Raw genomic sequence first — 10,742 nt, 5'->3', positions numbered from 1 at the left:
ACTTTGCATGCCACAATCTTGCTACTATCGCCTCAAAGTCCACTACTATATCCTAGAAACAGCAAAAAGAGGAGTACATTGGGGTTGCAATCACAAAATAATCCCCCAATCCCTACATTTCCTGGGTTTCCAATCGCATTCCCATCCACATGTAGCTTTACCCACCCCTCCACCAGCAAGAACCAATGCACCTCCTTTGGATTGTGTGGCACAAACAGATGCACTACACTCCCAACCGTCTTACTATCAGCAGCTCCCAATTTGTAAATACCATTTTCTGAATGTTATACTCCACCTGTTGGGCCTTGAGTTATGAACTAATTAAGATCTTTCTTCTTCTTGGTGACAAAGTTTGAACAGTGATCCAGTTTTGTTTTTCATTGAAGAATCAAAAAATGGAATCTTCTGTACTTTTACCAAAAAATAAAAAATCTTCTGTACTTTTACATCATATATGAATATGATAGGTTTGACTAAGGAAATGTGTCTTTGTTAACCAAAAGAAGAAGGATATGTAGCTTTACTTGTGGTTCTGAGTTGTTTGTTTTTCTTGAATTCGATGTCACTCCTTAAAAATTATATCCTCAAGAGTAGAGTGTAACGGTGTCTTTATATCCTTTCACATTTATTCAAGAAGATACCAGAAGAAAACCCATGTCTAAAGAATGACGCCCAATGAATTCTTAAGTTTTATTTTTATTTTTATTTATTTTCTTAGACTCCGGGGTTAAATAGACTCACCAAACTATTTGACCTACAAAAAGAGTACTTCATAGTTCATAGATTGGATTTTAGAATTTTACAGTTTCATGTTTAAAACCCATAAACTTCAAAGTTGAAATCTACCAAAAGAATGTCTAAGTTGGTAATAATTATTTCCAAATTTTAAGATCTATTTGATGAGTCTTCAATTCAAATGTGCTAAGGTCAAAAATGAATGAAGTTCCACGGTGACAGTTGTTATTTTTTTGGTACAAGGTCATCTATCATTTTTCATTCTTTTATCATCTGTGATAGAAATACATTCACAAGTCTTTTTATAAAACACAAGGTCAGTCAACGAAGCTCATTTCCATACGTTTGTTACTTTAATTTCAAAAGCATGACTTTAAAGGTGTGAAATGAAGAAACCAGTCACCACTAGCCAAAAAAGGTCTGTCTTTTCTTCTTTTTGTCCTTTCGAAAATAAAAAAGTGTATGTGGAACACGAACTAATATCCTGTATATTTCTCCATTTTCTTGTAGATGTGTGACATGTGTCTTAACATCACATCAAAAGATAGAGATCCATTTACAAGTCACATCATATTTTTTTTTAATTTAAACAATTCTTTGATATGATTTATAAATGGATTTCAACCATTTGATGTGATGCTGAAACACATGTCATACATCTACAATAAAATGAATAGTCTATTTCTGACAAGAAAATGAATTAGATAGACATTTTTTGTTAGATCTCTATTAGATGATGTCATCGTGTAGATCAACTTCCAACGAGTGATTAGGAATAGCAACGGAATCAAACAACATTATCTTTGCTTGGACTGATTAAATGGTCACACACTCTTAGTTTCAAAGGATTTCATTATCATTTGATAACTTCAGGCTTCATTTCTCACCAGAAAATTAAGGATATCATTGTTAAACTAAGTCATATATTTTATACTCTTCAAAAGAACAAGAGTCACATATTTTATGTTATCGGATAGACACTTACATGGTTTTTCTTTTTCTTTTTTTTAGAAAAAAAAAATTCATTAAGAAACAGAGTTAGAAAATATCACTTGTGGCACTTCCTTTAAAAATCACACCTTATGTACAAGTGTCTTCTCAAATAGATGTCTATAAAGATATGTTAACGACATTTACCCAAAAAAGAAAGTTAATGATCAAAATTAAATAAAAAATTTGAGATTAAAATAAATATATATAGATATATTTTTTAAATCTAACCTCGAACACATATCACTCAACCATGAAGAAATAGGTGGTGTATTTTCAAGAAATTATTTTTAAAGGACAATGATACATTTTTAAGAATTTTTTTTTTTCCTTTTTCCGCCAAACACTTTTTAAAAATTCAATATTTTACCTGCATGGAGAGAAAATATTCTCTTCTGCCACCTCTACCATTTGATTCTCAACTGTTGGATCTTAGTTTTAAATAAGATAACTTTACAGTTATATTGATCCATCCTATTATAGCATGACACGTGGCAATAAAATAAATAAGCATTTTTTAATTATTTTGGATGATATAATAAGTTTTCAAATTAGATGAAAATTATGTGTAACCTGGCTACATGCGGCTTAGCTTGGAAGAACCCAAAGCCTTAGCCATATCCCTTAAGACAAACTTCTGAATCTTCCCCGTGGATGTCTTCGGCAGCTCCGCCGTGAAAACCACCGTCTTCGGCACCATAAAGTGTGGCATCTTAGCTCTGCAGTACTCAATAATATCCTTCTCCGACGGCGACGGCGACGGCGACGGATTCTCTTTCTCAGACGACGCCGGTGGTGGTTTCAGACTCACGAAAGCACAAGGGGTTTCACCCCAGAACTCGTCTGGTCTAGCAACCACTGCAGCTTCGTTAATCGCCGGGTGAGTATACAACACCGATTCGACCTCCACGCTACTCAGATTCTCTCCTCCGCTTATGATCACATCCTTTGACCTGTCCTTGATTTCGATATACCCATCCGGGTGAATCACGCCCACATCGCCCGTGTAAAACCAACCGTTTTTAATGGATCTGGCAGTACCGGCGGGATCGTTCAAGTAACCCAGCATGATACACCCACCTCGGAGAACGATCTCACCGAGTGACGATCCATCTCGCTTTACGCTCACCCCTGACTCAACATCCAATACATCCACCTCAGCCATTCCTGCAGTCCTCACCCCTTGTCTAGCTTTCAGCCTTGCCTGCTCCGTCGCCGGGAACCGATTCCACTCGCGTTTCCATGTACACGAGACAACGAGTCCAGCTGTTTCAGTCAACCCGTACCCATGACTCACCACGAACCCGACTGATTCCGCCCTGAATAGAACCGCCGCAGGCGGCGGAGCTCCCGCCGTTAGAACTTGAACCGGGTTCTGAAGAGCCTGACGATTCGGGGCATTTGCTAGCATGTTGAGCACTACGGGGGCCCCACACATGTGCGTGACATCGTGGCGCGTTATCGCATCGTAGATCGTTGCGGCATCAAATTTGCGGAGACAGACGTTGGTTCCACCAACGGCCGCGATTCCCCAAGGGAAACTCCAGCCGTTGGCATGGAACATAGGTAGGGTCCACAGGTATATCGGTTGTTTGGGAACGAACCAATCTATCAACGAATCAACGGTGATGATGAAAATACCACGGTGACAGTGAACGACACCTTTAGGAGCAGAAGTCGTACCTGAAGTGTAATTGAGAATCATGGGATCCCATTCATTTTCCGGCCGGATCCAATTGAACCGGGGATCGCCGGTCTTGAGAAACCCCTCGTAAGTCCGGTTCACATCGACGGTGAGAGATGGGTCTTCATCGACGGCCAGGAAGATGAGAGCTGGGCGTTTTGCGTTAGGAGGAAATAACGAGAGGGCTTCGAGGAGGACTGAGCGAGAGAGGGAATCGACGAAGATGAGTTCTGATTTGCCGTGGCGGAGGAGGATTGAAATGGTGCGAGCGTCGAGACGGACGTTGATGGTGTTGAGAATTGCTCCGGCCATCGGAACGGCGAAGTGGAGCTCATACATGGCCGGAATATTTGGGGCAAAGACAGAGACGACCTGGCCTCTTCGAATTCCGAGAGAAGAAATTGCAGAAGCGATTTGGAGGCAGCGCCGGTAGGTTTGAGACCAAGTGAAGGTGGTTTCATTGTAGACAATGGAGGCACAGTCACCGTAAACAGTAGAAGCTCGTTCGAGAAACCCTAAGGGTGTGAGAGGAGAAGAATTTGCAGAGTTTGGCTTGAGAACATCCATGGTTGTTGACGACAACGACAACGACGATTGTCGCTATTGACCGTAATCCCCTGATCTCTTTCCTTCTGGGTTCGGTTATTTATAATAGGAGGAGCCACTCGCCAGCTGTGTGAAGCCTCAAGTGATAAAAGATGGTGCGTCAGAAACTTCTATTTATTTTATTTTCTTCACTGAAACCCGAAACCAATGCCCACAAGAGTAGATTCTGGTAAAGTAAATTAAGAGTTTTGCTGTTTTGGTCATTACCCAAAAAAATAAAATATTAATTAAAGTTTTGGTATTGCCGTATTGACTCGTTTATCATGGGTCCACGATTTCATATTTTAAAATGAAATAATTACTTATTGGGGCACAGAGTCTAAAATCTTCTCAATCATTGGTAGGCTGGATCCTTCCTTCATCGATCAAGATAAAGGTATCAAGCATGGAGTCGGGATCATCTCCCCGTCGGGAAGCACAGAGTGCTCTCCGACAACTTTGCAACCACACAATACAGTGGGGAAATGATCTCGACTCTCAAGCATGTGTTTACTTCACATCTCTCCATTAGAAGAGATTTATTAAACTCGCCTTTATTCATTTTTATTAAAATTCAAACGTAGACCCCACGCTTAGCATGCGGTAAAAAAGTATAAAAAGAACACAAACTTCTACCTAATCTAGACTTTAATCATAAGTATTTTAGGTTTAATTTCCCTTTTGGTGGTAACAGGTATGTTTTTTTCATTTTGGTAGAGTAGCTATATTGGGCATGACTTTGACTATGATTTTTCATCTTTATCTTCAAGCCATTCTCACGGAAAAAAAAATCCACTGGGCATCACAACAATGCACTTTTATCCCAAATAGAAAATTGTAATTAAATGTTTAATTTTGAATTAAAATAAATCAATATTTTTTAATTTTCAAATTTTCTCAACCATTTATTTGGTATATAAGTGCACTGCTGTAAATAGCAGAGAGATGTGCACAAGCACAGCAAATAATGTTTATCTCATTCCCACTTTATCTCTCTCTGTCTATCTTTTTTCTTTTTTTAAAGATTTTCTAAATCTTCTTATATTTGGAGCACATTGATTTTGAGAATCATCATGTATAAAATCATTCAACTATTTTTTTTCAATTGAGGTTTCTTCTCATTGGTTGCTATAACTTCTTCAATTAACAACAAGATTTGCTCAATTCACAACGATCAACGCTTTTTAGTAAAGTAATGAACGTTCGACTCTCCCCCAAGGCCAAACATTTTTGCACAAATAGAGTGATTGATGGTTAATAAAATTAGTTAATGAAATAGAATCTAAAATGAGTATGGTAATTATTTGTCTTTCATGAGATAAGAGGTGGCTACCCGTCCTAGAAGGCGGCCCTTATTTGACAAAGTCATGAATGTTATTTTAACATTTCGATTTTGGTAAATTTTTTTATATCAAATTGACATCTTTACTTGGATACAATTAGGATTAAATGCTAAAAAGTAAAAAATTCATGTTGTTTACTTCTTTTGATATATGTTATGTGCATGGTGTGTCATTCGTAGCTCATAACCTTGTCACCTGTCACTAAGTAAATGACATGTCACAAATGTAGTGTTTTATGATAATGAATGGTTTTGTTCTTTTGTACAACTTAATGGAATGCCTAAGATGATATCAATTCGATTAGAATTTTTAAGTTTAACGAGAGACCAATGATGGGGTCTAGTCATAACGAATTAGATCAATTAGGTATTTGTAATTGTTTAAATTGCACGAGTATTAACATGATTATTGTCAATCAAATTTGCCTTTTTCCCGTGGTATTCAAAATAAACGATATATATTGTCATTTCTATGATTTCAAATGTCCTTATGATTTATGTTCTTTATTTAGTAACATATATGATTAAAAACTTAATTTAATATCAAATTATTCGTATCTCATGCCTTTGTTCCTGATCTAAGTAATTTGAAGAAAGAAAAAAATCAAGAGAAAATATAAAGACATTTTTATCATAAATATAACAATTTATCCTTAATTGGATTTTTCCTTTTTAATTTATAGGAGTGGCAAATGTAAAATGTTATTTATTTATTTATTTTTAAATAACATTTATTTTTTTGAATAACAACTTAGATAGAACTTCAGGTGGTCCAAAAAAATATATATATTTTTTTTAATATTATTAGCTACGTGCGTGCTTAGCATACTTGAATCCACGTTAATCCATCTCAAATATCGTGTTGCACTTGCTGAGGCTGGATCTCCTTTCCTTTTTGCTCTTTTAGGGTTTCTAATATTTTTTATTTATTTATTATTTAATAGAGTATTAAAGACTTCATCACTAGAATTTTTTTTGAGCATTTTTTTCAATGTGATCTTGAGTTACCCACTAATGTTTTTGTCACTTTTTGAGTTGTTCAGTTTATCAATCAAATACCTTATTACTAACACCTGTAGTCTCCGTTAGTTTTTATTCATTTCTAATATTATTCCTATACTCTGAAGGAAGAAGATACGAATGAGAAGAAAAAAAATACATTCATACAATAATAGAGATCATAAATATGCAATAATAGAATAAATGAAGTGGTTGTTGACGATGGAAAAGTGATTTGAAATAGCATGCTTGGTAATGAGTTATGAAGTTTGAGTTCCCATGATTTCTCAATTGTATTAAAGTACTAGTTGAAGTTCCCAAAAATGAATGAAACGCTATGCGTGGTAGGGATTTTTTTTTTCTTCATTTTTTTGGCAAAACAAGTAGGGATACTTAATGATAAAGTCAGATAGCTTCACGAGTGTTGTCGTTACTTTTTCCATTTTTCCTCCCCCCTTTGGTGGGGGGATAATTTTATTTATTGAAAATATATTTTTTGAAATATACAATTTTTTTTTTATATTAAGATTACTAAACCAAATTTTGAAATACCTTATTACAAGTAAATTAAGGAGCATTTCAAACTTTGAGGAATAGTTTTTGGCTCTACTAAACCAAATTTTGGCAACAAACGAGTATAGACAATTGCAATATTATTTTCAAGGTTATTTATTAGATTTACTAACTTTTGGATTAGAATATTTTACATATTTGATTATACAGTTCATTGGGCGCTTATTGGGAGATCCCCTCAAAAAAAAAAAAAAAAAAACTTATCGTTCCATTATAAAATGAAGCTCATTATTAGCATAAATAAGTTTGCACAAAGAAACTTCAACTGGTTAAAGATAATTATAGTCTCATATAAAAATAAAAATTATTTAGGGGGTGGAAGAATGATATTTCATCTTTTATAATTATAATTGAATATCTAAAGAAAGGAAGAGCATAGTTCGTTAGGAGTTTAGGACCTTGTACGCCTTCTCTTCTTCCAAGTCATTGTGAAGTCTAGGGAGGTCACATATTACAACAAGAATATATTTCAAGCCATTATCAGGCCATAATGGTAAACCTTACCGCACTGCATCAAGCTTTTGGTTGGAGAAGATGGTTGTAGAGGGAAGAGTAGGTTAGAGAAGAGAGAGAGAGACATGGTAGGTTAGTTGCTGGAGAGGGAGATGTTGAGTAAGGTTGGGGCAATACTGTAACTTCATTATCCAAAGGGCATTTTGATAGGTTTTTTTTTTCTTTTCTTTTTAATGAATTAAATGGAGGTAAGAACATTTAAGTCATTTAACAATCACTTAGTCAAAATAAAAATTAATTGTGGATAACTTGTAGTTTTGACACGTACCATATAATTTAGAGTATAATAATGCGCGGTCCTTGGTGAATAATAGATGCCATGTCCATTTTTTCATTCATACCCAAGAAGAGATTTTTGTAAATGAGAGCTTTGGTTTTGTCTCTTTTATAAGTGGTCCACAATGTCATATTTCAAAACGAAATTATCATGGATCACAAGGAGAGAAGAGATTTGTGTTTTCTTCGCACGTCTTGGTTGTACATTAGGAGGGATCTTCTGGAGGGTCTCATCTTTGATTCATTTTATAATAACTCAGAAGTAGTACGTCTCATTTATAACATGTGTTAAAAAAAGTGTAAAGAGAGTACAAACCATAAGCATCTTGGTTTTATTTATTTATTTATTTTAAATAGAAACTCTATTCGGTCTGGTTGATATTGATTTGTTTTTTCCTCTCTTGAATAATTATATCATACATGAATGCGTGGATGATTTTTCATCTTAAAGATGACTTGATATCTTTTTTTCTCAATACTTTATTTCTTTTCAAAAACATTAACCTATCATATTTTTACACGTTCCTATATATTAGGATTTAGTACAATCGAATTATATTTTAGTGTCAAATTGACAACCTAGTTTGATTTAGTTAGGTTCACAATTCAGATGCCTCTACCCCAAAAAAAATTTGGGATCACAAATTCACAATGCATATATGATATACTCGCTCTCAATAGTTAATATATATAATTTATTTACATATAATATACGTCATATGCATGACATGTCATCCATAACTCATCACCCTGTCATGTGTCATTAAGTAAATGACATGTAACCAATGCAATGTTTTATGATAGTGATTGGTTTTGTTTTATGTCTAGAAATTACCTAATAAATGATATGATCGATGTCAATCAAAACTTCACCCCATGCCACACTCGTGTCCCGGATTCACATCCTCTGTAATTTATTTCCCTACAATTTCCTGTAATTTCCTCATAAGATTGTGCCATGTGGCATTCAAGTAATCCAACGGTTATCCAATTTAAATTAAATTTGAATTTTATTTAAACCTACCCATAAATTTGAATTTTATTTAAACTTTAGTTTGTTGGGTAACCTTTGGATTACTTAAATACCACATGGCACAATCCTATGAGGGAATTGTAGGGAAGGAAATTACAGAGGATGTGGATCCCTCATGCCCCCCCCCCCTTTGTGATTATTTTCATTCGATTTAAGTTGTTTTTATTAAAAAGAATGACAAATGCATTTGCCCTTGTTTTTATGGTGTTCAAAAAAATCAATAACATATTGGTTTTTTTTTTTTTTTACATGAATTAAATGTCTTACTATTTTTTTTTTTTCATCTAATTGCATATTTGATTAGAAGATTAATCTAATACCAAAATGTTGGTATCTTAAACTTGTATTTAACATGCAGGTAAGTAAATAAAATAAAAAATAAAAATAAAGAAAGAAAAGAAGAAAGAGTAATTAAAAATGCATAAAAAGTTTTTTTTTTCTTTTCTTTTCTTCTCTCAATCTAGTGGTATATTTGGTTAGAAGATTGATCTAATACTGCAGTGTTGGTATCTCAAACTTTTATTTAAGATTTAGAAGTTAAAAAACACAAAAGACAAAAGAAAAAGTGTAATTCAAAAATATATAATATAGGAAAAATTACATAGCTGCTTTTAGGTTTCCCTTTACAAAAATAGTCACTCAATGTTTAACTTTACAAAACTAGCTAAAACTGAATTTGCATTTACAAAACTAGTCAAAATAATGTTTTTTTCACCTCTTTAGACAATTTTACCCTTAAAATTGACTATACCGGTTTAGAGGTGAAAATATCCAAAGGGTATGAAAAAATAATGAATTTTTTCTTTTAGACAAAATTGTGATTTCCCCGCTTGATGTGATCAGTTTTAGTGGTAAAAAATGCCCTATTTTTTTTTATTATTTATTTTATTTACCACAATCCACATTAACCATCTCTAATAGAAAGCTCATTTGCAAAAGGAACTCATCGAAGATTGTATCACTAGCTTTTTTTCTTTTGGAACCGGAAGCTTGTCCAAGTTTGGCTCGTCTCAAGGAAAGTATCTCTTTGAGAGTCAGGGGTGGACCCAGGATGAAATATTGGGGGGCCGAAGAACGAAAGCCAGATAACCTTCCCGTTAGGGAAGCACTAATGCTTTTTTGTCATACATATTATGTGGGCCCTTATAAGATTCATTTGAAGTCTCACCTCTAAATTATTTTATTATATTAAAGAATATACCCACATATATTTTATGGGGCCCACACATATTTGGAAAAAAAAGGTAACTAATTGATAATGATATTTTTTTTTCTGACAAAATATAGGTAAAATTAAAGCAACAATATAGAAAAAAAATATATATACACATGACTTCAACCCTAAAAAGTTAGATGCAAGCCAATATTTTCTTTGGTAGGAGATGTAAACCAAATTTTTTTTAGGTAAGAGATGCAAACCAATGGCAATTAGTTACCTACTAATTATAGATATTTTATTCACAATTCAAAATCAAATAACAAAAATTGCAGAAGAAATAAAGAAACATAGAATATAAAATCAAATAAAAAAATGAAAAAAAAAGAGAATCAGATAAACGATAAATAAATTGAGAAAAAGAAAGAGTACCTAATTGTGGAGTAGATTTTTCTTTTTTTTTGCTTATAGAAAGCGAAGAGAATAAATAGAAATAAAGAAAATGAAGAGAATAAATAAGAAGAAAAGAGGAGAGAGGAGAGAGGAGAGAGGATATAGAAGATAATAAATAGGGATTGAAAAGTTACTTTCTAATTATGAATGACATTTTGATTTTTGAATACCTAATAAGGTGTTTTTTCAAAAATTTCCTTTAACCAGGTTTATAGAAACAGAAGAGAATAAATAGGAAGAAAACATAAGAGAGAATAGTGGGGAGAATAAATAGGGATTGAGGAATTAGTTTTTAATTAGGAATGACATATGTGCCCATTATTTTACATTTCAAAATTGTTCTCAATGTTTGGGGGGGCCAAATAGCGACATTTCACATATAGGAAGAGAAAAAAGTGAAAAA

General features: G+C 33.8%; 1 protein-coding gene across 1 annotated transcript; it reads right to left on the bottom strand.

Annotated features, from left to right (window-relative positions):
* Nucleotides 1–2,066: 2,066 nt before the first annotated feature.
* Nucleotides 2,067–4,075, bottom strand: LOC149012786 (2-methylpropanoate--CoA ligase CCL4-like). Its single transcript, XM_089159874.1, has one exon. The coding sequence runs from the start codon at nucleotides 3,974–3,976 to the stop codon at nucleotides 2,303–2,305; it is 1,674 nt and encodes a 557-aa protein (XP_089016000.1). The 5' UTR covers nucleotides 3,977–4,075; the 3' UTR covers nucleotides 2,067–2,302.
* Nucleotides 4,076–10,742: the final 6,667 nt, after the last annotated feature.

The sequence above is a fragment of the Hakea prostrata genome, chromosome 6 (assembly GCF_041222555.1).
Source record: "Hakea prostrata isolate BN-2017 chromosome 6, UWA_Hpros_2, whole genome shotgun sequence".
Classification (NCBI taxonomy): Eukaryota; Viridiplantae; Streptophyta; class Magnoliopsida; order Proteales; family Proteaceae; genus Hakea; species Hakea prostrata.
This window is presented reverse-complemented; position numbering and strand designations above follow the sequence as displayed.